A 25403-nucleotide genomic window follows, 5' to 3' on the forward strand; every position below is an offset into this window, starting at 1 on the left:
TCAAAACAAACAACACAAAGACCAATTTGGACACATCAGCGACATTTACAAAAAAACAATTAAAAACCTAACATAACGCTAATTTGGAGGGATTTGTACCCCTAAGGATCGAAAACATGATGACAGACAAGAAGGCTTAAGGAAAATTAGAATAATTTTATACTGCTGTGGAAAAAAGGTCTCAAAGTCATGCTAAAGATCACAGCAAAAACCCGTTCGCTAATGGTTTACACAAGTTATCAAACTTATTTCGTTCTAAATATCTTAAGTTTTCAAAACTTTGCAATAATAAACCAAGCTAATTACATTAACACGACGGTTTTACTGTTTATTTTTTTAGATCTACTTTCTTTAGTGCCATGCAATTTTATTTGATATCTTCCCATTGTACATTCTAACTTTCTGTACATCAAGCTTAATTTTGAGTAACTGCTATGTGACGTAAACAGGAAGTTTTGAATCAAAGCCGGGCCCAGGCCTGACCTTACTCACGGGACAATTTTGTTTTTACTTTCGGACGAACAATTTGTGCTTTTTTTACGGCCGTAACGAAAAAGATAAACTATGAATGTTCTCTTTGCCAAGAATAAAGTGAACATGGGCGATTTATATTCTATTTTTTATTGAGATATTTTCGTTGCTGGAGAATATGAGGCTCCTTTAATGAACCCCACTGGTATAGTAAACGCATGACACTTGCCATCGCGATGTGCTATGACTTTAACAGCGATTTGTCTTTCCTACATTTAAGGTGTGAAATGCTTAGTGAAACTTCGAATATACTTCTAACGGCCATGAAGTTGCTTCTCTCGCATATTGTGGGTCGTTAAATCTCGAAAATCCATATAATTTTATATATTGACTATTATTGCTGTCTACAAATAAAGAGTTGAAGACCCAAACCGTTGGCTTTATCGACCACATGCCGTTCATGCAATTTGAAGAGTATCTCCTAAGTCATCCGGAAGATGTTTCTCGCACATGATGCCGTCAAATCCCGGCAGACACACACATGCAAAGCCATATTTACTGTTTGTGAAAGACCCATCCACGCAGGTTCCTCCATTAAGGCAGAGGTCAAGGGAACATGGTCTTCGAACTGCGAAAAAATAGATATAAAAAAAACCAGGGGAAACTTTGGAGGTATAAACGAATATATTTACTTAGAAATAAAAGTATGAAGATGAATAATTTTGCACGGTAATCGAACGGTTACAACTAAATGGTCAAGGCCATCCAAAGTGTAACTGGACTCTGCTAATGACTGATGGAGTTTGCTATGACAGATAATGATACCATGCTGATCATTCAAACTAATTGTACTTCTGTCTCTCACTATTTTAAACATATCTCTAGCCTGAAAAGTGAATGCGAAGGAACTAACCCTCAGAGTCAGTATATATGTTAAAATTAACTTTATTTTGCTATAAGAAGTTGTTATATTTTTATAGGACGTTCTCTAAACCTTTTTTTCGTTATTGCTCGCGCTTTGATATTGCAACTCTGATGAAGGTGGACAGAGACCGCCTGAAATTCATTGAATAAAAATCAAAAGATCGGATTACAAAAAAAAGAGGGTTTTAGAGAATGTCTATCACCGATCGCAACATGGGAAGCAGTTTAATACAACGATTAAAGGTTAATCTGTTGTCGTTGTTGTTTTTTTTAAAATATTCTATGAAAACCGGAATCACAGAAGCCACTAGGGTTGGATGGTAGGGGACGTCAACCAGTTACACTAATGCTGGGAATACTTTAATAATAGAAAAAACATCGTTTCAAACAGGCATAATTTCTCTTCTCTACTTTAACTCTGCCCGATAAACAAATCTGGGTCATGGATCCTTCATTCACAGATTCACAGTGGCCCCTTACAGAGTTAAAGAGGTAATGACGTAACATACCTGTAATCCAAAGATATAGGGAAGTAAAACTGCAAAGTCCTCATACCTTTACACCGGTTTCCAGAGAAGCCTTGTTTGCACTGGCAGGAGTATTGATTACCAAATCTTAGACAAGCCCCATCATTTTGACAGGGATTAGGGTGGCATGCAGAAGCTATATAAAGATACAGTATCGGTACTGACATTAGCAAAGAGCCTATCCGACGAGAAAAAAAATTGGCGATTTCTATCTTATTTTTTTATGAGATATTTTCCCTTCTTGGCGTTTTTTTACCAAGATATTTAGGTCAGCTAGCCACTTTGGTTTTGTCTCTAGGTGTCAACATTCCATGCTGTGAAGCATGGTGCCATGTAAAGAGTAACATCATGGCGACACAGATAATAAATGGTTGCTTTTGTTAAACGTCGTGTTCCCTTTTTTTTGTAGGTCAAAAGATTTTTATTCGATCGAAAGTAACAATTTTGGGTTAATTTTCAGTTCGCTGGCAGTAAGTTCTCTTAAGTACGGTATGCTAAGATTAGGCTCCAATTTGTTTGCTATTTTCATGGCAATTTTTCAATGAACTGTTAAAAATCTTTTTGTATGCGTCAGTCAAACGTAAATTGTGAATTAACTCTTATCCAACTCCAAGTGCCAATGTCCTCGCATTCGCCCGTTTCAAATTATCCAGGAATTTTCAGAAAACATCGCGGCGTTTATTCAACGTTCTCAAACTCATAAAGAAATTTATTAGGTTTAGAGAAAGGAAGTAACGACCCTTGGATATCGGACCTTAACTAACATAGATTTTTAAGAGCTTATTTCTCCAGTTTTTCCTTAGTTTTAGTTTTGAATGAGCAGTTATATCAAACAGTGAAGACAGTTTCTGACTACATTTGCAAAGTCGTCGAAGCTCTTCTCTATGTTTGGAAAAGCGGTGGTCAAACACTGCGACTTCGTGTTTTGATATATTGCATTAATAAGCTTCATAGTAAATGGTTTGAACCCAGGAGTATCAGTAGTTCGTATAGTGTGATCGTCCGGGTGAGTGTAGTTCTGAAAAGAACTGTTGTTGGTGACTGACGTTTCGACAACCTGAGCGGAAGTCATCCTCAGAGTCAAGTGAATAGTGTTTGTCAGTCTATGATGTTATAAGTCTGGTCCGTTGAACGTGATTGGTCAGTATAGCCATGATGGTATTGGCTGAAAGACTCGTGTAAAGTTTGTCATCAGTCATTGGTGGGTTTCGATCCGTCTATTGTTAGTCAAATAGGTCGGTTTTTTGTCCGTGTATTGTTAAGTCGGTCTGTTAGAAGTCCGTTTGGCGGTTTCGTTTCCGTCATGGATAAGTCGTTTGTAAGGCGCCGGTAGTTGTTGACACCTGTTAAGAGGCGTTTGTTCCAGGTTAGTGTACCAGCTTTCCAGAGTCAGTCGTTGAAAATAGTTTGTACTGTAGGTTAAGCACTGAGCAGAGTCCCAGTCTCGTGTTAAGGTAACAACAGACAGGGAGCAGTTTACAAGATCAAATGCTCCGACTGCCAGGCTTCCTACATTGGTGAGACTGGCAAAAACCTTAACACGAGACTGACTGAACACAAACGAGCCACGAGAAATGGTGATGCCAACAATCACATTGCTGTACATCATCAACTGACAAACCACAACATTGACTGGGACTCTGCTCAGTGCTTAACCTACAGTACAAACTATTTTCAACGACTGACTCTGGAAAGCTGGTACACTAACCTAGAACAAACGCCTCTTAACAGGTGTCAACAACTACCGGCGCCTTACAAACGACTTATCCATGACGGAAACGAAACCGCCAAACGGACTTCTAACAGACCGACTTAACAATACACGGACAAAAAACCGACCTATTTGACTAACAATAGACGGATCGAAACCCACCAATGACTGATGACAAACTTTACACGAGTCTTTCAGCCAATACCATCATGGCTATACTGACCAATCACGTTCAACGGACCAGACTTATAACATCATAGACTGACAAACACTATTCACTTGACTCTGAAGATGACTTCCGCTCAGGTTGTCGAAACGTCAGTCACCAACAACAGTTCTTTTCAGAACTACACCCACCCGGACGATCACACTATAGGAACTATCAATAAGCTTCGTTGCCACATATATCAGTCCACATATATTAGTCCACATATATCGCTCCGAGCTGTTTAAGTAATTGACTGTGGTAATTGTGGCGGTATTAAGCTGGAAGTAATTAAAGAGAGCCTTTTCAGTAGTCTCGAGACTTCTTACTGGTATTCCAGCCAATTGGTTAGCCTCTCAGCTAATGTCAGAATAACGTATATTTGCAATATTGTTTAGTTTGATTAATTTCTTCAATAAGAAGAGTTGTACTGAATACACTAAATATATGCTCTGTAGTATTTGTAATGTATAATTATGTGAAAAATTTATTTTTGGGGGGAACTTTTCTCGTCGTTTTTTTTGTTATTTTTGTTTTATCGTTGTCTTTCCCCATGTAGCATGACGTTAACATTTTACCCATTATGTTTATTATAATATCTTTCGAATTATCGATTGAAAGCGTCTGGCTCCGAAACAATCAAATGGGAACACCATTATAGTTTCATTTGCACAACATAGTTTTGGAAATACAGAGGGAATTTCCTTTCCCCGAGTGACGTGGAGTAAACAGATAAAACATAAAAACTTACCTTCGCATTGCTTTCCATAGAATCCAAGCCTGCAGTCACACTTGTATCCAGATGGCTCATCTCTGCATGTTCCCCCATTCAGACAGTAGACAGAATTACACTCGCTGATCACTAATTTAATACAAAAGGAAAAGAAAAAAAAATCGGTAACTCTGAACAAGAAAAGTACATCCAAAAATGCTCCTTTAAAATTATGCTATCAATGGGACTGGGCAATATCGCGAAATAATTGGCAAGTGCAGGTGTACCACGTTACTTTTTTTGAGCAATCATTTTTCTTTTTGGCTGACGGGATAATAGATCAGCTCAAATGAATGTTGGAATTGTAACTAAGCTCTGAGGCTTGAAGAACCAAAACAATAGGCATAATTTATTGGTCCCTCCACCTCAAGGTGACCTCTTGTTTTATTTCCCGAAACTTCGGAGTCAAGTTAAAATTCAACGTATCCAGCTTTGCCTATTGTAAATCAATACTGACCTTCACAGGTTTTTCCTTTAAAACCTTGTGGACAGTTGCAGACGTAATCATTGTTTTCCTCGAAGCAAACTCCTCCGTTCTTGCAAGGGTTTGGTGAACACTTATTAGCGACTATGGAGAAAGTATAATCTCAATATACAACTATTCCTACTTACAATAACAGGTCGCATGTCTAGAAATTATCACTTGAAATTCTATACCTGATAATTGAACCTAAAGGAATTTTGAGAAAATTTTAATTAATTTAAAATTTTTAGCCTCCTTCCTTTTTTCAGCATCTTGTTCTTCTTCCTTTTTTCAATTTACTTTTGAACGGTTTTTTTCCTCTACGCTTTCATTTATGGTTTCATACTCCTCATAAATTCTAGTCCATAAAAGTAGTATTTACATACAGAGGGAGCCAATACTTACTTCCACAGTTCTTTCCTTTGTATCCCTGTTCACATATGCACGTATATGATTCATCAGTCTGGCTGCATGTACCATCATTACGACAGGGATTTGGATGGCAAGGGCTTCGCGCTACATACACAAAATACAACAATTAAAAGAACCTAAAGATTGAATTGATTGCTACACGCTTTGAAAATAAAATAAAACTTTTGTTTATTTACATTTACACATAAAATAAACGAAACCAAAAGTACCTTTCTCAATTGCGTAACGGGCACCTATTCATAGTCATCAGCCTTAGGATTTCAATTTTTTTAGTGGACAACTTTTGTGCTTCTGAGGTACTTTTGACGCTGTTGCCCACAGTATTCAATATTGACCATATCGGACCATTTGATCGTATGCCAAGGCCAATAATGGGAATAATGGTAGTTTTATTCATCAACACAAATATCAACTCCAATGATTCCCTGCAGGCCTTTCACATAGAAGGAATTGCCCACTGCTATTAGAGTGATTCGCTTTTCTTCATACGTCTTTGTAGCGACGTCTCACATTAAAACCGAACAAAAGGCAATTATTGAGAGTGTTAGCTTGTGCAACGAATAAATTGAAACTGGTATTATTCTAACCTAGCAAAACTACCTTGCGAGCACTCCATAAATCTCGTGACATAATTCCAAAAAATCTCGACCGAGGTAGGTCAGTTCTAAAGCCCCAATCGACCGGAAGAGTGTCAATCGTCACCCACCTTCACAGTCATCTCCAAGGAATCCAACAGGGCAAGTACAAAGATGTCTTCCAACGGCTATTTCAGTACATGTCCCGCCGTTCTTACATGTTTCAGGTCTGCACTCTTTCTTAACTATGCAATGAAATAGAAAACCAACTGTGATACACTCGCTGGATATCCAATTTTGAGGTGCTCTAAGTTTTTTACTTGCAAGAAACTAAATCAGCAAATCTCTGGGTTAAATCCTTTTTTTTTTGTCTTCCGTTTTGTCACCAAAATATGACAATGATAGAAGGCTAATTGTTAGTTTGCCTGGACCAAATGATGACTGCCCAAAACATTTGTTCAAATCGTAGGTACAAATTGTAAGTAAGTTGTTAGTAATGAAAGTACACTTAAAATCTTTGAAAATAATGCCAATGCAATATCATCTCATATACACTGTACAGACATGCAGAGTCCGTTAATAGAGGGTTTTGTTGGGGTTATACTGAAGGCTGATAATTGTCCAAGATTTTAGCTGGCAACTGAAAAATGACGCATGGTTGAATTGATGGCTGAGACAAATCGACTGATAGCCGATAAGAAAAGGGCTTAAGATCTTAACTTATAACTCTTATTCCCAAGCACCGTCATCAAGAGGGCATACAGGAAACAAAGGCACTGTCTGCAAAAACATTGAGTATTCAATAATTCAGTAGAGGGTTAATAAATTTATTCTTCGTGCTTCAGAATCACTTACCTTCACATCTCGTCCCAATGAAACCAGGTAGGCATTCGCAGTAAAAACCATGGTGTCGTGGAATGCACATCCCTCCATGGTGACACGCATGGAAGAAACATGGCCCTGCGAAAGTTATAGATGGATAACGGTTAAATAACTTTATATCGAGATAAAGAGCTCCAACAAACGCTCCAAAAATCCCCATGTTTTAAACTTGAGACAGAAGTTGTTTTCCCGCACCTACTGCTGGAAAGATTTATTAGCTCATGATAAATTTTCTTTTCTCGACGGATTTCTAACTATTGTAGAGACGACTTTCATAATGTCCCTCTCCTAGAGGGCGACAGATTAGGGAAATCGTGATAAATACGAAATCAGGCGTCAACTTTAACATTTGCAGCTTATTTTATTTTTAAGATACTATGAAGTAATACAACAGCTGAGTTCAAGCATAACCTCTTCTCAAGAGCAATAATATTGCATTTGCCTGTATACCGGTTTGTTGAGTTAAAATTGTAACTGTGAAACGGCTTTTCGCATCTTAACCAGAAAACATATTATGTTCATAAAAAGGAAGTAATTTATCTCACTTTTATATCTGTCAACTAAATTACATAATAGGCAACTGTCTGTTCCAATTACAAGTAGCTAAATTGGCAATTAAAAAAGTTAATGCTTTCAAGCCAAACTTTTCAGCCAGGAATTTTTACGCTATTTAAAATGATAATTGATAAAAACACACTACCAATATAATTTGTTGATATTTTCAAACGTTACTGAGCCTTTCAACTAAAAGATAAAATAACTGCAACACAAAGGTCACAGTACAGGCTAGTACCTCTTTCTCCTCGGTGAACCAGAAACATTCTTCGGTCAACGGGACTTGTCATTCGGTCGTATGGAGAAGCGGCCGCAAAAAAGTAATCCCTCTTGCTAACGTCAGGTTTATTTTGACCAAACACCTCATCGCTTTGTTTCCTGAACCTCTTCTTAAAAGCTCTTACTTTGCTTTTACGTAAATGTTTCCCGCCCAGCGACCGTGATTGTTCATTTAAATGGCTGTCCACCCGGACGTCTGGCAAAATGCTTTGTTTATATTCCAAACTTCGTCGAAATGATGCTCGTGTTATGACTGTTGTAGTCTTAACAAAAGTTAAATGCGATAGTATTACCAAACAATCAATCAGTGCCACAGTCAGCCAAGAACCCCGCATAATGTAGACCCCCTTTTTCACATTTCAGTTTCGCTCGACCTTATGTCCTGCTAAAAAATAGCTTTTCATTTCTTCAACTGAACGAGTTATTGGAAGAATAATTACTAATCGAGATCGATGTGCAAGTTATTAAAGATTTACGACTTCCGCCGCAGTTCATTGTTACGAGTTGCACTGTCAAATTGACCGTAAAAGAACAACCTGTCCCAACAAGAGCCATTTTGTGTCACCATTTTATCTGTTAATAGCTCCTCACCTCTTAAACTTACCTTGGCAGGTGAAAATTATAAAGCTGCAAGATCCAGATTATAATTCTTCTTACTTTTTTTGATGCATTTTCTAAAGTTCACTACTGGAGAATTTTTCCGTTGGCGAGACTCTCCCTTAATTGAACGATCAGGAATCAAATTATTCACCTGCTAAAGTAAACGAACCGTTCCCGATGCGACTGTCTGTTTTTACTTTCTAAACGAGCAATCGAGCGATCTTCCTTTGCTTGGATATTACCATTCCAAATTCGCCTTGACGACGGATAAAATTAAGTACTTTAGATCTCTCGTCGAGTTCAGTGGAGCAAAAGTTGTCCTTGACTTAAACTGCAGAGGGGTTGCTGTCGCATGTGAACAGCATGTGGCCAATTGATTATAGAGTCTTCGTAGTTAACCTTTTATCTAGAGACTAAATAGTTGTTTTCCTGAATGAGAAAGAACCAAATAACAATGAAATAGTTGATTTATTGTGTCTTAATAGGTTATTAGTTTTGGATTATTTGGACAATTAGTCCTCTGAAACTAAACTGTAACAAAACAATGATGGCGCAAAACAATAAGGCAAAAAATCGAGATAACTCTCGTTGTACAGTAGTTTATATTACTTAAAAAGACTTGCTTCCTTTTACTTGGCCCTTAAGGAAAAATTACTTGTTCCCAATCCAAGCACCTCGCACATGCTGCGTACGCAGAAGGGCTTTTGTAAACCCGATAAATAGCACCTTGATTAAAGATAAATTAAGTTGACAAGTACTGCATTAGCTTTTCACTATAACATTCTTGCACCTTTTCTTAAGCCTAATAAATCCAAGAACGACTTTTAAACCGAGAAGGCCTACCAAGGTGCTAATTAAATTCACTGCGCGATTAATCAGAATGACTTTCCGTTCTAAAATTAAACGATCGCTTTGAATATTTGATGCTTACAAGAACAGATGAGATCATATCAGGGGGACATTTTCTTTTGCTCTTTCAGAAAATCCCGGTTTCTGTTAAGACTGAAATCTTTTAACTAACGTATAACCGAAGGGCGGAGCCATTATCCTGATATGTTAAGTTGGTTATCAGCTTCAAATGACGCTTGCTTATGAAGTTCTCAACTGCATTACGTTTCCTCCACCTTTTCGTCACATTGGCATGGCTCGGAACAAACAGGAGCGCAGGTCTTCACAAACACCATGTAAAGCGACTACTAAACCAAGTTGTAGTTAATATTAAAGGACAACGAAGCAACCTTGTCATCGAAAACGACGTGGATAATTTAATTCATGGAACTAAACAGGAAAAAGGTCCCAAAGTCGACAGAGTGCAGAGTTGGAAGACCAACCAAAACAAACGCCACCTGCTGACAAACAATGCCGGTAATAAAATACCTTGCCAAGGACAGTTGTGCTTACAGAACACGACAGATGTTTCTCATGCCTTCACTATTAAAAGTAATTTGGGTAAAAAGCTTAGTCGCCATCGCAGAAGAGAGTCAGCTTTCTTGACCAAAGCACTTGACATGTTGGATCATGCAAAGCCACGCGAATCATGGAACTTTGCTACTCGCGCAACGGCCAATAAGCCATTTAAGCCAATAAGTTCTGTTACAGACACAAGTAAAGGAAGTATCAAAAATGCTACACTTGTTAACAAGCCTCTCAAAACCCAATCAGGAGAGAAAAGACAACAGTGGTCGGACACAAATGGTGATATGAGACCTCGGTTCTTTTTCAATAGTGCACCAGCAGAATATGTAGAACAGAAACCACCGTCTTTGCACAGAACTGAACACGCATCAATTCATTTAGGATCGCCTCAAACGTCCAGAGGGGGACCTCATGTCCCTGGACCTTTCAACAGGATGGCGAAATTGTCCCAAAGAGCCAATAATCGCTTTCATATGACGAGGCATCCGGACCATCTCTCTCCATTTCCTGTTACTCTCGTCGGCAATCCACTAACACACCACGTTTCCGCACCGCCACATTTCAATCATCATACACGTCCGCATCATTTTGGTCCACCTCCCTATGCTATTCATATCAATGCACCACCTAGAATAGAGCCGCCACCCTCACCTCTACCTGATTCTCCTTCCATTCCTCCAGATATTTTTACTGAGCCAATGCAGTCCTTAAATTCTCCACTAGGAATCGAAAATCGGCCTCCCGATGTCCCCGTAATGCCACCTCCTAACATTCCTTTTCAGACACCCCCTCCAATGAATGTACCGGATGGAGTAGAAACAATTCCTCCAGGCGTTCAAGTTATGCCGCCTGAAGGAATGCCAATACAATCCCCTCCTCCTAACATGGAAGGGATCGCTCCACCGGAAGACTTAACACCCATTGTACCCCCACACCCTCCCCTAGGAATAGAACCATCACTTTCACCTCCCCACATCCACACGATGCCTCCCCCATATCATCCAATGAATGCGCCAATCGGAGCAGAAAATGACTTCCACATGATGTCACCTGAAGGAATGCCCGTGTCTCCACCTATTAATCTGCAGGGGATGCCTCCGCCTGGGGCATTTATGTCACCCCAACATGAAGTTCAGCGAGTCCCGTTTCCTGTACCAGTTCCATTCCCACCTAAAGTGCAACATGTACCATATCCCGTTCCAGTACCAGGTCCACCATCTATTCAGCCTGTAATGGTTCCAGTGAGAGTACCGTCGCCACCTAAGATCCAGCAGGTGGCTGTCCCAGTGGAGTCTCCTCCAAAGATTCACAATGTTCCTGTTCCCGTCCCAGTGGCCGTTCCATCGCCCCCACAAGTTAAACATGTCCCCTATCCAGTCGCCTACCCCGTCAAGGAACCAGGAGAAATTCAAAAAATATTTTATCCAATAGCAGTTCCTCAACCATCGCACATTCACAACGTTCCATTTCCTGTTTATATCAGGTATCCCCCTGAGATAAGAAGAGTTCCCTATGCTGTACCTTCTCCTCCAAAGCCATATCCAGTACCTGTGCCTTCGCCACCGCATTTGGTGATTCATAGAGTTCCATATCCTGTAATGTTTCCCCAGAAAGTTCCCTACCCGATTCCAGTTGTTGTACAACATCACCACATCCACGACGAGGTGGCCATTGGGAGAGGTGAGAACAACTTTACGGTAACTACTGCAAGCAACAATATGTTTAAATGAGAAGGAACATGTGCTGTAGGCAGCAAATATGTCAGTGTGCTCCTTTATTCAGTTAAATAGAAAAGCCATATAAACGTCTTGCCACAACATGAAGGGATCATTAGCCATGTCTGTATATTCTGCATGTGATTCTGTGGAACTTCATTGACCTCAATTTAAAGCAAGTGTGTGGAGGAGTATATTGTTTTTTAGAAATGTGTAAAACAACAGGACTTGATTTTTCAGAATCAAATTCAGATTCCTTTGAAGATCATTATCCCACTGATCAATACGATCTTAGAGAATACCACCTAGGTGGGTATCATGAGCACATCCGCGGGTGCATGAAAAGTAAAAGAGTCTAGTTTGCAGCTAAGCTTTATGGTGAAGGAAATAGGACAGTGTGTGCAAAGCTTTCACATAAATATCAGTACAGTTTATATTCAGTTCATTAAATATGAGTTACTTCTTTTTATTTCATTTAGAGGCCATAAGTAATGGCCAGTGCTTGGTGAACCTTTGCCTCAATGGAGGAACATGCTCTGCTTATATGAGCACTTACCGGTGCCACTGTCCAAGTGGATTTCAAGGAAAACACTGTGAAGGTGATCGGATGATGGGATGAGTAAACTGCACTCAGCTATACAGTTTGTAGAAAATCGGTTAGATTCCATCCCCCCCCCCCCCAAAAAAAAAGACATGTATAAGCCTATACTTAATAAATTAATGAATAACAATAAGAATAAGAGATTCTCAATAGGCAGGCATTAAATGACACGTAAATAAATAACTTGGAGCACTGATACACCTGTAGCCTAAACAACAGAAGACACAAAACACAAGAGAAACCCTCAAAACATGTCTAAAAAATATATAGAAAACAAAAACAAACAGTCGTTGTGTTCTTAAACAGTGTTGCTGTTGTCTCAACCAAAAAAAAAAAAATAATGAAATAAAATAAGATTAAAAAAAAAAACATAGTAAGAAGAATCTTACAAACTTTGGGCTGGGTGGATTCCCTTTGCCCAGATAAAATAAAATGTCAAGTGTTTTTTGCAAGAACCGTGATAAAGAGGTTAACAGATGTGTTTAGTGCGACTATGATTGGCGCGCAGAAGGGAGATGAGATTCGGGAAAATAGCAAGTCACAGAGGAATTCTCTTCTCTATAATGTTCAATATCGCTCCGCTTCAACTGACCTCCAACCTTTTTTGTAGAGCAAAACATGTGTAAGCCTAATCCTTGCAAAAACTTTGGAGTTTGTTCGCAAGTTGAGCATGACTACGAATGTACGTGCAGTAGAGGCTTTATTGGAAAGAACTGCGACAGTAAGTATAAGCAATAAAGTAGTGAAGTTTTGAGATTGGAAACAGTATACATTCATTGCTAGTTCGTTTCTTTAGAGTGAAACGATTTGTAACAAGGAACAAGGCAGCATATGCATCGCAATTCAATATCAAAAGGGTAAACGCCACAACGTCTTTCCTTTACAGAACCAGACCCTTGTGTCCCTTCTCCTTGTCAAAATGGAGCCACTTGTTCATCTGATGGGTCATCGTACTCATGTACGTGTAAAATGGGTTGGATGGGACTGAATTGCCAAGGTTAGTTTACGACAGTAATTCGATTACTAATAAATGTTCTCTGTTTATGCAACGCGTGTTGTTATTGCTCAATGGCCTGTATGGCATCAACAGCTCTAAAGGGGTACGCTGGTTAAAATGTAAAAGCAAAGACCAAAGGATTTCCTTATTGGAAACTATTTTGCAGTCAGAATGGTTTCTTTTGAAGAGGTCTTTGTTAAAACCGTCAACGGAGCTCAGATATTGTAGAAAGATTTTGATACTGACGGGTTAACTACGGCAGGAGAGTTCTTTTTGCATGATAAAGAGGATGTAAATTAAAGGTCTTACTTGATATGTGTAGTAAAAGGTAAGGTCTGCATACGAGCCAAGTGGCCCACCCGGCCGGAGCTTATCCCGGTTTCTGTAGCATGAAGCGACTAGGAGTATTTCTACTCCCCCCTGGATGGGATGCTTGTCCATCGCAGGGTTACCCCCCAGCATTAAATTCGCCGGTACCCATTTATCCACTTGGGTGGAGAGAGACACTGTGAGAGTAAAGTGTCTTGTCCAAGAACGCAACACAGTGTCCCCGGCCAGGGCTCGAACCCGGACCGCTCGATCCTGAGACGAGCGCACTAACCATGAGGCCACCACGCCTCCAGCAAATGATATATGTAGTACATCCGAGTAATTGAAAAAGATGCTACTAAACAAACCGATCGCTCTTTTTTCTGTTTCTCTTAAGTTGAGTCTAAATGCCTTCCAATAAACCCGTGCCAAAATGGTGGAACGTGTACTGAGGCTCATGGAGCGTACCAGTGTGACTGCTCCCCTGGCTGGAGTGGATTAAGCTGTGAAGGTAAGATTGTGGTTGCTGCTGTTTTTTTTTTCACTTTTATCGTCTCGACAATTTCAGTCAGAAGATGAAGGAAGGTAGTCACTTCAGTTCAAAGATAATGTGTTTCTGTTGGAATAGCCCTTTTCATGATGAATGTTTCTCCTCTTTTCGGTACATACATGTATTTTAATCTGTACTTAAATTTTTACGTCAGGTTGAGGAAAAATAAAAACTAGTGAGACAAGCTGTTTTGGTTGGCGTTATTGATTCCCAGATCAGGATTAAATAGTGTGTGGGAAAATGATAGAATCAATATACAGTTAATGTACAGAGTATTTCTTATAGAAGTTTTATTGCTTTTTAAAGTTAAATAATCATTAAATTACACCACTTGTTTTTTTTTCTAATTTATATAACACGAACTGAAATTCTCAGTCTTCAATCCATAGTTTCAATGTTAGCTTCGTTTAATTACTAAGCGGATCTTTTAGGGTGTAAAAGGCCCCTTACCCCCCCTCCCCCTTTGGGGACACTCCCATACGAAACGGTCGACGGGGAGGCTAGTCGGAAAATGTAGCCAATCTTGGTATGGCTCAAGCTTTATTTGACCCCTAAAAGATACCATTTAAAACGAAATCGGCTCGATTACCAGCCGCTGTTTAGGAAGGGAGCCCGTGCTGGTACGCAGCAATCGAGAGAACGCAGAAACCCAGTCTACAAACGGAAATAAGAGAGTTTCTTATTTTTACTTCTTAGAGTACACCCTAAAAGATACTTTGACATAGTGGTGTTTTGTTTTGAACAACCCATGTAAGACCAGAATCCCTGATTTATACAACTACGCGAGACGTCATCCATCCTCTCCTTTTAATGAAGTCCATCCCGGGTTTATAAGTTAATTTCGAGAGTTTCGGGTGCTTTTTTATGTGATTGGAAGACTTTGGGGTAATCCTAACTGAGGGTAGCGCTGAACAAAATCGTTAAATTAGTTGGATTTTGAACTTCAGATTTTCCATGTTTTTTTTTTCTGTTTTAAAGCCCTGTACCGAGGAAAAGAAAACGTCAAATTTAACACATCGATTTCTCTATTTAATATCTCGCCAAGTATTTTCGGCAGTGCAGTTTACTATATTTCATTTGAAAGGACATAAAAAATACTTTCAAGAAAAAAGACATAGGTTGCCTTCCTGGAAAATAACAATTTTAATCAGTAGAATTTCGCAAAAAAGAAAAAACAAAAACCTGTTTTTCTTGATATGTGAGTAAGTACATCTCGAAACCCGAATAGAAATCGCGAAAATCTGGAAATTAACTACGACTTTAGACAGAAAGTACAGGTTTCAGTCACCACTGCAACCACCATATATGCAAATTCGAGTCCGCAAGGAAACGCGTTACAAAACGAGGCTTCTATCTAAACTAGTTATTTAGCTGAACGCTTCGTAAGCTGACTCAAGACACATGATTCAATAAATAAGCGAGATTATAAACGCAAACTGGCGATCCGAAGAGTATTCTGTCGCATTTGAACAACATATCTTCACGTCGCGAACGAGTGTGAACGTTCGAGTACTTACAATTCTCGCCTTTTTTTCGATAATTCAGGAAATTACTCATAATTACTTAAAATACCTTATGATATCGTTTGCGATATTTTTTTGGGGGTCACTGGTGACACCATAACAACAGAGCATGACAGACTTGAGAAAAGTACTTAGCCTAGCTTAACGATCTATAAATAAAATATAAAATAATGACAACGATGAGTGAAAACTTTAGACCATATATGACTTTTTCCTTTATAGTTTCCGCTCCTGAAACTCTCCACCCAACAGGTATGCTAACTGCTTTTTTTGTTTTTGTTTTGTATTTGTTTGCTTTTTTGCATGTATTTGTGCTACTCGACCAATTTTATGAAAGTAATACATTATTATTATTTGCAAAAGATATTGGACTCAGTGTACTCCTTAGCTTTTCTACCCATACGGATATATAATTGAAAACGGGGCCACTCTGTAAACAGCTGCAGATGCATGCATGTTCGGCATCTTCCTTAAATTCTGCAGCAAATCCAAATTAATAAGGTGTTTCGGGATCAGAATTTTCCGATGGATAAAAGGGGAAAACTATAACATAAGGAATGAAAATATTACGGATCACATCACTGAAGGGCGTGGCAGGCCAAAGAGGCACTAAACGGATACGATTTGGATTTATGAATCAAGGATTTACTGAGCTGACAAGGACATAGACTCTGCGTACTGCGGACTCGTGGACCAATGAGTTTCTTCTCATAACTTTCGTTGAGAACGAAAACCTTCAATCTATGAATTGGAGGTGTTCTGTCCTCTGTCTGAGTTGATCATGACAACAGTTGAACCGACCTTTTAGAAATACAGCTACCTAGAATACTTATAGCTGATCGAGTTATGCTTAGGATTCTTCGAAGTTTCTAACTTGGCGTTTTGATCTTCAGTTCTCTGTGATAACTGCCACACGTCGGATCACTTTCTGGAGGAAAGGAATAAACTACGTCATAAACTGTCCAGCGTTAAGAAATGGAAAGTTGCAAAGGGATAACCAAAAGGTAAGCAACTGAAATGAATGAATGGATGCGTTATTTAACTTGGATATACGCTTAGCTTGAGAGCTAGTTTACAGGTATTCCACCTAATAACTAATGAGAACCTAACAACTAAACAATGCGATTATCACAATTCATCAGGTAATATTGAAATATTTAGTCATATTTGCCCACTCGAGACAAATCACAACTGGCAACCACTAATACGTCCGAATTCAATAGACCTTCTTTTTTGCTAATGGCCGACAAGCCTATATCTGTTTGGCACACCCAGAAAGCCCCCCCCCCCCCCCAAAAAAAAAAAAACAACAACAACAACAAAAAAACAACAACAACAAAACAAAACAAAAAACAAAAACAAAAACAAAAAACAAAAAGGGAGGGAGGGGGAAAAACCATTAGGTGCGACAGAGAACAAACTTTTTCACCCTTCACTTTTCTCATTTGCATTACAATGTAATCTCAATTGGATGCAAGACAATCTGGGGCGGACAGTGTCTCACGCACATGTTAGATTATGTTGCAATGCAAACGAGGGGAGTGTTTCTGTTTCAGATAATTATATTACTGGTGGAGCGCAAGAGTAAGATTCGTTTCAGTCTGACTAGCACGTACGTCCATGTCCATAATAGTCTTCCTTAACCAGACAAGAAAATCTATGCAGCCGGAACGACTCCATGGCAAAATTACGCCTCAGTATTATTGAGTTAATTCTTCTTGCAGATTACCAACGGCAATAGGGAAGCCTTAAAACCCTGTTACCATTTTTTAACTCATTCAACTTGACAGTTTCAGAACAGGATCCTGTGACATTGAAGATTGATGAGAGAAGCAAGCTTCTTGCTGGTTCAAGACCGTGTAGTTTTCACTAAAGATGACAATTTGCTAGATATGTTTCTTGCCGTTTCTAACGCGACCACAGCTTACTAAGAGGGCTAGCTTTAAAATCGATTTAGAAATAACGTTATGTTTTTTTGGAACTTTAGGAAAACATTAGGCGTTTCTAAAATCTCTCGTAATCAGCTGTAATGAATGGTCGTCTGAAGAACGGTATTTTATATGTATTCATCTAGTAATCTACCAATCAGAAGCCTTCTGTTATGTAAATATATAAAATGCATCACAAGTATGTTTCTTCATATTATTATATCTCTCAGTTAGTACGCGCGCTGTGATTGGTCAATTTAGCAGGCCGTATTCTCCTGTACGGCCCGCTAAAACTTAAAGTTGTTTTTTATTTGCCAAACTGTTCCTTGATTTCATCGCCAAGTGTTCTTAACTTTTATAGCAAGTAAAAGTTTAAAACTTTCTTTTACTGTAAATTGTGTATTAAAGTGTGCTTACGACTTAGAAACGATTTCAATTTGGCTCGTTTTGCTTTCGAGGCACGTCGTGTGAATAGAAATCGTTCCCGAACCCCGCAGGTTCACAGTAGAGATACAATAAATATCTTACTGACCTCGTCTTCTCGGTCCGTACTGTAAGCTACGGATCCTCGTTTTTTCCCGAATATAAATCGACGGGGAAAAAAACCTCGGTCCGTAACTTACAGTGCGGACCTCGAACTCGGTTAGTAAGAGGTACACATTTGTGAGCCTTCCCCACTCGCCTGCCTCGCTCTCTTCGCTCGCCTAATTCTTTATTTCGCGCTCATCCGCTCGTTTCGCACGCCGAATTTTTTTCGCCCTGGCCGGGAGCCTGTTCGTAGGCTATACCGCTGTAGGAAGCAACGTATATACAGTTTACGTCATAACTGCGTACGGGGTTTTATTCATGAGTTGTTTGTGTCAAAAACCCGAACGAGCGAGGTACGAGCGAGTGAGGGCTTTTGACACCGACAACAATGAGTGAATAAAACCCGGTCCAAAGCACTTTCTATGTCATGAGCTGTTTATTACACATAACAAGATAATATTTCATAAGCCCGGACAGGATCTCTTTCACTGCCAACGACAGCAAACATTTTTGGCTTTACAGTACAAGAGTCTTTTGGATCAGCGCCTGTTCGTGTCTTCGTCTGTCTTTCGTTATACTCTAGAAATGCTGTTCCGTCCGCTCTTTCTTTAGTCTTTCGGAACTCCTTTCCTTTCATGATGGTCGAGGAATAGTCTTTCTTTCTTACATAACGATCAAAGCTTGAAACAAAAGACCTGAACGATGTGGGCTGTTATTGTTCCCCGTCTTTCTTTCGAACTTGAAGTAGGAAATTGGCGATTAACAGGTTGAGATATTTTGCATCAATATTTTTAATATCTCTCAGATCGTTCCTTGAAACTAAAAATTTTTTGAGCAACGAGACATCTCTCTGTGTTTTGCTTAATGTGTTCTTGTTTTCGTGATGCTGTACAAACTCGTCTAGGGAGCAAACAACCGACACAAATCCAGAGCTTTCCTCCGCCTTCGCCATTTTCGCAGGAAAAATTTGGAGGAAGCGCTGCTAAAAAGCCGCCAAATCTGGAAAACTATTTGAATGTAGACGATGCATGATTGTCATTGGCTCGGAAAGGCCTTTACGCTATCGTTGATTGGTTATACTTCGACAAGTGAAAGAGCTGTATGCCATTCTGATTGGCTGTATGGGCTTTTTTCACATGTGAAAATAAAGCGTATAGATTTCTACAAACGAGCTTTATGGAATAAAATTCTCGTGTTATGTGTAATAAATGTAACGTAGGTGATTTAGAAGACGCAATTCTAGTTATACATTTGCCCTAAGCTTTAATTTGTTGCATGGACCAATTTATAAGATACTTTCTCGAGCTGATTTGTCGCTCATTTTTTAATGGAGTATTTATAGGTAAACTTATTGATAATGAATTAGACACAAATGACCGTGTTTTGGTAAATCTATGGAGGGCTGTGATAACGCGATCCACGATATATTTCTAAGAAATAAATAATGGTAATTGAACTGAGTGGAGTGCAATTTGGTCTGAAATCATACGCGTGATTTCAAAATTTGAAATCGCAAGTATGATTTCAGACCAAAATTGCACGATCCGAAGTTCAATTGCCACTTTATTAAATCCATTTTGAAATAGCACAATTTTATCGCCTTAAATTTAGATTTTTGGTGTACTGTTTCAGTAGCCGGTTTGTTAAAAAAAGCGGAACCGGAAACGCCTTTACGTCTCATTTAGTATGCAAAACGACGTCATGTGACGAAAACTTATTCGAGCATGACAAAGAAACAAGCAGTTCTGAAGTCAGAACGAAAATAGTGTACTTCAGGGATAAAAGTTCAATTCTCGTCGCCTGAATCAATTATGGAAGGCCTTCCTTTCTTCTGTGGTTGAGGCTGAGATTTTTCATTGTCTTTGGAGAAGGAATTTAGAGGTGCATATCCTGTGTAATTCTGCGATCGATTTTTTTTGAGTTGTGAAACTCCCTCGAGTGCACGATGCCCAGTGGATAGTACGTTTTTTCCTTTTAAATACCGTTCAGTGGCATGATTTTAAGGGAGTCCAGCTCGTTATCATCTCCGTTTCTTTTTGTGACCTCGGCGTAGGACTCAATACTCAGGACCTTATCAAGTTCTTTCGGCTACATTTGTTTTAAGATATTTCCAAGAAGGCGGGACTGGCACGGGCTTCGCAAGACGTTCATTCATTCGCTATTTTGTGCAATGTGGCGTATTTTGACTATGTTTATTCACAGCGACAGAGTTGAGCTCTTTTGTTGCTTCGTTTGAAACTACCGGAAACCTGGAAACATCTACCTTCTTGAGATGGCTCTCAATTTGTTGTTGTGTGGTTTTCATTTGTTTATGTTTTACTGGACTCGGTATCGTACGGATCTTGAGCAGATGTTGAAGAAAAATCGCCAAAATATTCGTCAAAATGGACACTGAAAGTTGGAAACTTCCATTAAAGTAGGTCTTCAGCCTGAAGGAGCTCATAATCGTCATTCAGAAACTGTAATTAATTAAATTCGTCGATTTTTTTGGAAAAAAACTACAATAACAACAAAGTTTTGGCAATAATAGTTGCAAAATTCTCCACACAGTGGCCTTTTGCCTTTCATTTTCCTGAAATTTTATTGATTACTTTAAACTAATCTTGAAATCTGATTGGTTGTTTTGTTTTACTGTCCCATTCTCATTGGCTGAGAAAAAGATGCGATTTGGAGCAAAAAATAGTGTGATTCGTGAATAAATCGTACCACTGAGAGCCAATCAGATTGCAAGGATAACCAGTGATTTCAAAATGGATTTAACAAATGATAAAATTTTCGAAAATTTGTGAGTTGGTTTCACTTTTCTTCTTCTTGACAGATATGGCGCGTCCATGTACACTTAAGCTCAAGTCCGGTTGTCCTCTGCATTGTATAAGAAAGTCGCATTTCATCAATATCAGTTCTTAACGCTCTCTTCGCATATGGCGGATTTAGCCCACAGTGCAAAAGCCAGTCAAAACCGTACAGCTCCTTAATAAAATGTCACATTGAACGTTTTTTCTCCGTCGACTGACATAATATATAAGTGAGGACATTGCTTCCATAGTGAACGTGAAAACTTGAGTGTATTAAGCTTGACCCTTGGCAACTCGCTCAGCTATTTTCTAATATTCGCCTCCGATTCGGTGAATAATCAATCATTTAATGTATTACATTCATCTTTACCATGAGTTCAGATGGTCTAATTTCCATTCGAATATACGCTAGGTCGAAAAGGACCTTCACAAAGTAGATCCTTTATGTCGCTGACTATTTGTATTGTTATTGAATTATTGACCGCGATGAACGTGATTCCAAATTTGAAAGTTCTTTGACTTCGGTGCTGTGAATAACGTTATTAAAAGGGCTTACTTAATAATTTCATCTGGATGCGGTTTCAAAACCATTTTAATTCATACAGGTTGAAATCTGTTTTAAAAAAATCTCACATTAAATATTCAACAGGCAGTCTGTGTTATTTCTGTGGTCAAAGAATCAGTCGCAACGTTATCTGTGTCAAAAAAGTTTTTGAATTGAAGTAACTTGCCAACGGATTTTGGCGTACACATTTCGTGGATGCAGGTTGTAATCGGAATTTTCCGCAGATTCAGCATTTCCTTTCAGCCAAAAAAAAAAAAAAAAAAAACCGATGAGGAGACCGTCAAGTGTAGTCCGTAACCTATCCCTTGAAGTTAACGCCAATGACACTATTACACTTAACAGTTTTCTGTTACACTTTTTTGTTACACTTAACAGTTTTTTTTTTTTAATAACAATTTTAACCGATTGGCCTTTAGGAAAATTAAGGACGTGCTAATATCACGTTGCACTTGTTAACGAAAGTGTCTTTTGGTAGTGAATCACTTTTTCTCGAGTTATTTTTCAACTATAAATAAAGATGAGCAACAAATTCACTTAGTCAAAGATAACAAAAGGAAGTGCAATACAATAGAAACGGAAAGCGCAGTATGTCTTATCTCCATTGTACGTTCTTAGATTAAGATGCTTTCAACCTCATCGCCAGCATTAACTTTATTGATTTGACACCTGATACTATACGCTGAAAAAGGCTGGACGAGGCCAACTTCAACCCAGGCTCGAAAATAGCACATTTACTTACCCTGCAAATATAACTTGACCATCAATTGCATTTTTTTCCAATTTATTTAATATTTTCTTTTCGGCTTCCGGCAATTATTTTTCAAGGTTTTTCATAACTATATGTTGAATACAATGAATTTTCGTCAAATTAAAGCTTTCAGATAAGTCCATTGTGGTTTTCGGCCTCGTTTACATCATCGAAAATAATCAAGTTTCAATTTCGTGCGAGCGGAAGTCTTGTGCCAGTTATTTTCCTCCAGTAGTTCTTTTCTCCAGTATTACTAAAACCATCCAGCAAAGGTGTGTTGTTGCCTGTGAGAAGGATAATGTTTCATAATTTCAATAACTCTGCGTTGCAGTCACTGAAGCAGCTTCAATGTTTCCATGACAATTCTTCCCGTATTGCTTCACGATACTCTACTTCAACGATCAAGGCATCGTTAATCATCTTAGGACTGGAAATGCTTTTAGGATTCTTCGCCAATACAGCACTCTTTGCAAGATTAAGACATTCCTGCCATCACAGGACAATTTATCGAATCTTACTTCAAAGCCTTTGCCTAATCGGCGCATTGAGCAGTTTGATTGGAATGCCCAGCCTTTTTTCTACAATTTTTCTGTCGTTCATCGAATGTACTCAAGTACCAGCTGCCCTTTGCAGAACAAGGTATTTCTCACTCACCTACGCCTTCATGACCAACAACATTAATATTTGTTTTCTGAGCTTGGACCGCTACGACTTTATATGCAGACCATTTCGACGGCGAATCACGAAAGGTAACGTGAACCGTTATCTCTCCATAATCTGGCTAGTACCGTTCCTGGTTGGACTTCTTCATCTCGTTATCAAAATAGATTCTACGAACTGCATTCTGATTTCATCCGTGGAAGGCCCTTATTCTGAGCCAATGTCAGTTCTTCTCATGGTTGTTTTTGTACTTACATGTAGCTATGTCTTGTTCACTAGTTGGTATTCACTAAAATCGATGAGAAACCTAGCTGGGCGGCTTAACATTTCCAAACAAAAGCGCACACGTTCGGAGAAAGGTATGGTTTTTTTGACCATAAAAATTGTTGCAACCTACCTGGTGAGCGTGGCCCCAACACCTCTATGGTCATTTGCCTTGCGTGTCGGTGGTATCAAACCCTGCCTGTTTTGCAATGACATGCGAATATATTTACAGGTATTGCTCTTTGTTATGTACGTTGCAAACCCTTTCATTTTTATGCGATTGACCTGCAAGAAGAAAAGGAAATTCAAAAGAAAGATAGTTGGCCCCAAAGACCAAATATCCAAATGCCAAAACGGTAACCAGGTTGCCAGTGTCATCTTACCACCCTTTCTGGTAATACCAATGCCAAGGCATGTAGCTTTGATTTCCCATGGGGGTGTCCGTAGATTTAGCAAGAGCAGAAGCCGACGAGTAGCACCAATTCCAAAGGAAAAGGAGAGAAAAAATAAAGAAAAGACACCGAATAGCCTAGAATGCGCAAACCATGGAACAATAATGGTGAACAGTTCAATGCCACGGATGCGGTTTCTATGATACTGTTCGAAGTCAAGCGGTGAGATTAATTTTTTTCCCCTTCGTTAATATTATTTTTCTTCTTGACAAAAACTGACTATAAATTTTATCTGTCGGAACATGTACCACATATAAAACTTTACAGCGGTTGAAAATGCTATCAGGAATTGATATATCAGTACTTAAAAAATGTAATGTTTACACTTTTATTCAGATACGATACTTAATAACGAATATTCCATTGTATGTCAACTTAGGGGTGGACCATATGATATTTCAGGGAGGGGTTGGTGATTTAAAAAATGTAATGTCCTGAAAGCAAAGTAACTCGTACCAAAAAAATTCATACCCACGATCACTGTACGGTCAGTGAGCCGAAAAAAATATGTACCATGGAGAAAAGAATATCATGCATACATACGGCCTGAGGAAAAAATTCCCTAGCGCATGATCATGAAAGGGTTTTTACAAAAAGATTAGTTCCTGTACCAACCTTCCCCCCCCCCCCTCAAAAGTCAAATGGCTCACCCCTTAAAACAGAATTCTTAGATGTTTACCGACCGTTTATTTTCGCCTCTCCGTAACCGCATTTTCCTCATGGTTCGGAAATAATGAATCTCATCGTCAACGTTGATTTGTTCCTGTGGCAGATTCTACTTTGAAGAGTTCCCAGATAAGGAAAACCGTCTGGCAATAAAAGTAAACATTCAACTCATAAGGTAATGAATTCAATGAAGTAATAAACTCTTTTGTGAAAGAAACGTTGTCCTCAGTATAGCTGGAGATGTAACCAGAAAACGAAAAGGGAAGGATGGTTAAAACAGTGAAGAATAAAACAGATAACAAGCGAGAACTTCTAGGCTAAGTATTAAAATCTAAACTACTCTTGTAGGCCTTGAAGCTTAGCTGTCAGATCTAAATATAAGGATTTGAAAATTTTTCAGCATTTATAATATTGACGGAATACTCACATGGAATGGTAAGGGTTCACAGATTTATTTATTCGAATGCTGTTGATAGAAGCTAGTTGTTGATGTAGCACTAAAGGAGCGATTTCTTTCTTTCCTTTTTTTTTTAAAAATCATCGACAGAGTTCCTTGGCTTCATTCTACCAGAAGCAAATCTCAAGCAGTTTCATAATCATCTATTCAGTTAATTTCGGAAGCAAGCAAAAGCCTCTTTCCTTATCGGGTATACGAATTCCTAATATAAATTTGCCCGCCAGAAATTTTTTCAATCTCGACAACTGGACTAGAGTTAAATTAAAACCCTTCATGTAAAAACATGCGACCAACCACTAATAATAAACTAAAAATATATTAGTTTTCAAACCTAACTTCAGCATAAAATAAAGCTTAAACTGTAAGTTGATTCTGATTTTTTAAAAAATTTTTCATGGTTTAATTCTCAAAATATATTATGAGAACATAGCCACAAAATATTTAACAAATAAAGAAGCCTAAGCCGTGTATTATACTGTGATAAAACACGATGGGCATTTGAGAACACCAGGGAAGTGTGGAAAACACGAGCCGCAGGCGAGTGTTTTCTACATTTCTCGAGTGTTCACAAATGTCCGGAGTCTCAAATGTCCGGATTATCATTTGCTTTATGATACATAAGTAATGCGGCGAAAAGCAATAAAACACGCTTTTTCTATGTTTTATACACTGATAAAACATGGGTTTTTGACCAATCAGAGCGCGCGCAGGGTCCTATCTATATTCTAAATAGACATAGACATGTCCATGTCTATGTCTAAAATACATAAAAAAGCCAGGGCGTTTGCGATACTCAAAATATTGCATCTGCTAAAATTGTATGTGTACATAAA

The 25403-nt window shown here is 38.7% G+C and overlaps 2 protein-coding genes across 2 annotated transcripts; one reads left to right on the forward strand and one right to left on the reverse strand.

Moving 5' to 3' along the window:
• Positions 1-920: 920 nt before the first annotated feature.
• Positions 921-8569, reverse strand: LOC145494622 (uncharacterized). Its single transcript, XM_081474153.1, has 8 exons — positions 7756-8569; positions 6936-7040; positions 6212-6325; positions 5479-5589; positions 5068-5178; positions 4590-4700; positions 1951-2058; positions 921-1099 (listed from the first exon to the last, which is right to left on the reverse strand). The coding sequence occupies exons 1-8, from the start codon at positions 8129-8131 to the stop codon at positions 930-932; spliced, it is 1206 nt and encodes a 401-aa protein (XP_081330279.1). The 5' UTR covers positions 8132-8569; the 3' UTR covers positions 921-929.
• A 775-nt stretch (positions 8570-9344) lies between these two features.
• Positions 9345-18877, forward strand: LOC145494607 (uncharacterized). Its single transcript, XM_081474133.1, has 8 exons — positions 9345-11492; positions 12007-12126; positions 12739-12849; positions 13015-13125; positions 13832-13945; positions 15730-15759; positions 16401-16511; positions 17298-18877. The coding sequence occupies exons 1-7, from the start codon at positions 9488-9490 to the stop codon at positions 16502-16504; spliced, it is 2595 nt and encodes an 864-aa protein (XP_081330259.1). The 5' UTR covers positions 9345-9487; the 3' UTR covers positions 16505-16511; positions 17298-18877.
• The last annotated feature ends 6526 nt before the right edge of the window (positions 18878-25403 follow it).

This window comes from Orbicella franksi, chromosome 8 (genome assembly GCF_964199315.1).
Source record: "Orbicella franksi chromosome 8, jaOrbFran1.1, whole genome shotgun sequence".
Classification (NCBI taxonomy): Eukaryota; Metazoa; Cnidaria; class Anthozoa; order Scleractinia; family Merulinidae; genus Orbicella; species Orbicella franksi.

Coding starts and splice junctions, on each gene's coding strand:
- LOC145494622 (XM_081474153.1), bottom strand. CDS start 8,131: ATGCGGGGTTCTTGGCTGACTGTGGCACTGATTGATTGTTTGGTAATA. Junction 7,041..7,755: donor GGTTCACCGAGGAGAAAGAG/GTACTAGCCTGT, acceptor TAACTTTCGCAG/GGCCATGTTTCTTCCATGCG. Junction 1,100..1,950: donor CTCTGGAAACCGGTGTAAAG/GTATGAGGACTT, acceptor ATTTTTTCGCAG/TTCGAAGACCATGTTCCCTT.
- LOC145494607 (XM_081474133.1), top strand. CDS start 9,488: ATGAAGTTCTCAACTGCATTACGTTTCCTCCACCTTTTCGTCACATTG. Junction 13,946..15,729: donor GAGTGGATTAAGCTGTGAAG/GTAAGATTGTGG, acceptor TTTCCTTTATAG/TTTCCGCTCCTGAAACTCTC. Junction 15,760..16,400: donor TGAAACTCTCCACCCAACAG/GTATGCTAACTG, acceptor TTTGATCTTCAG/TTCTCTGTGATAACTGCCAC.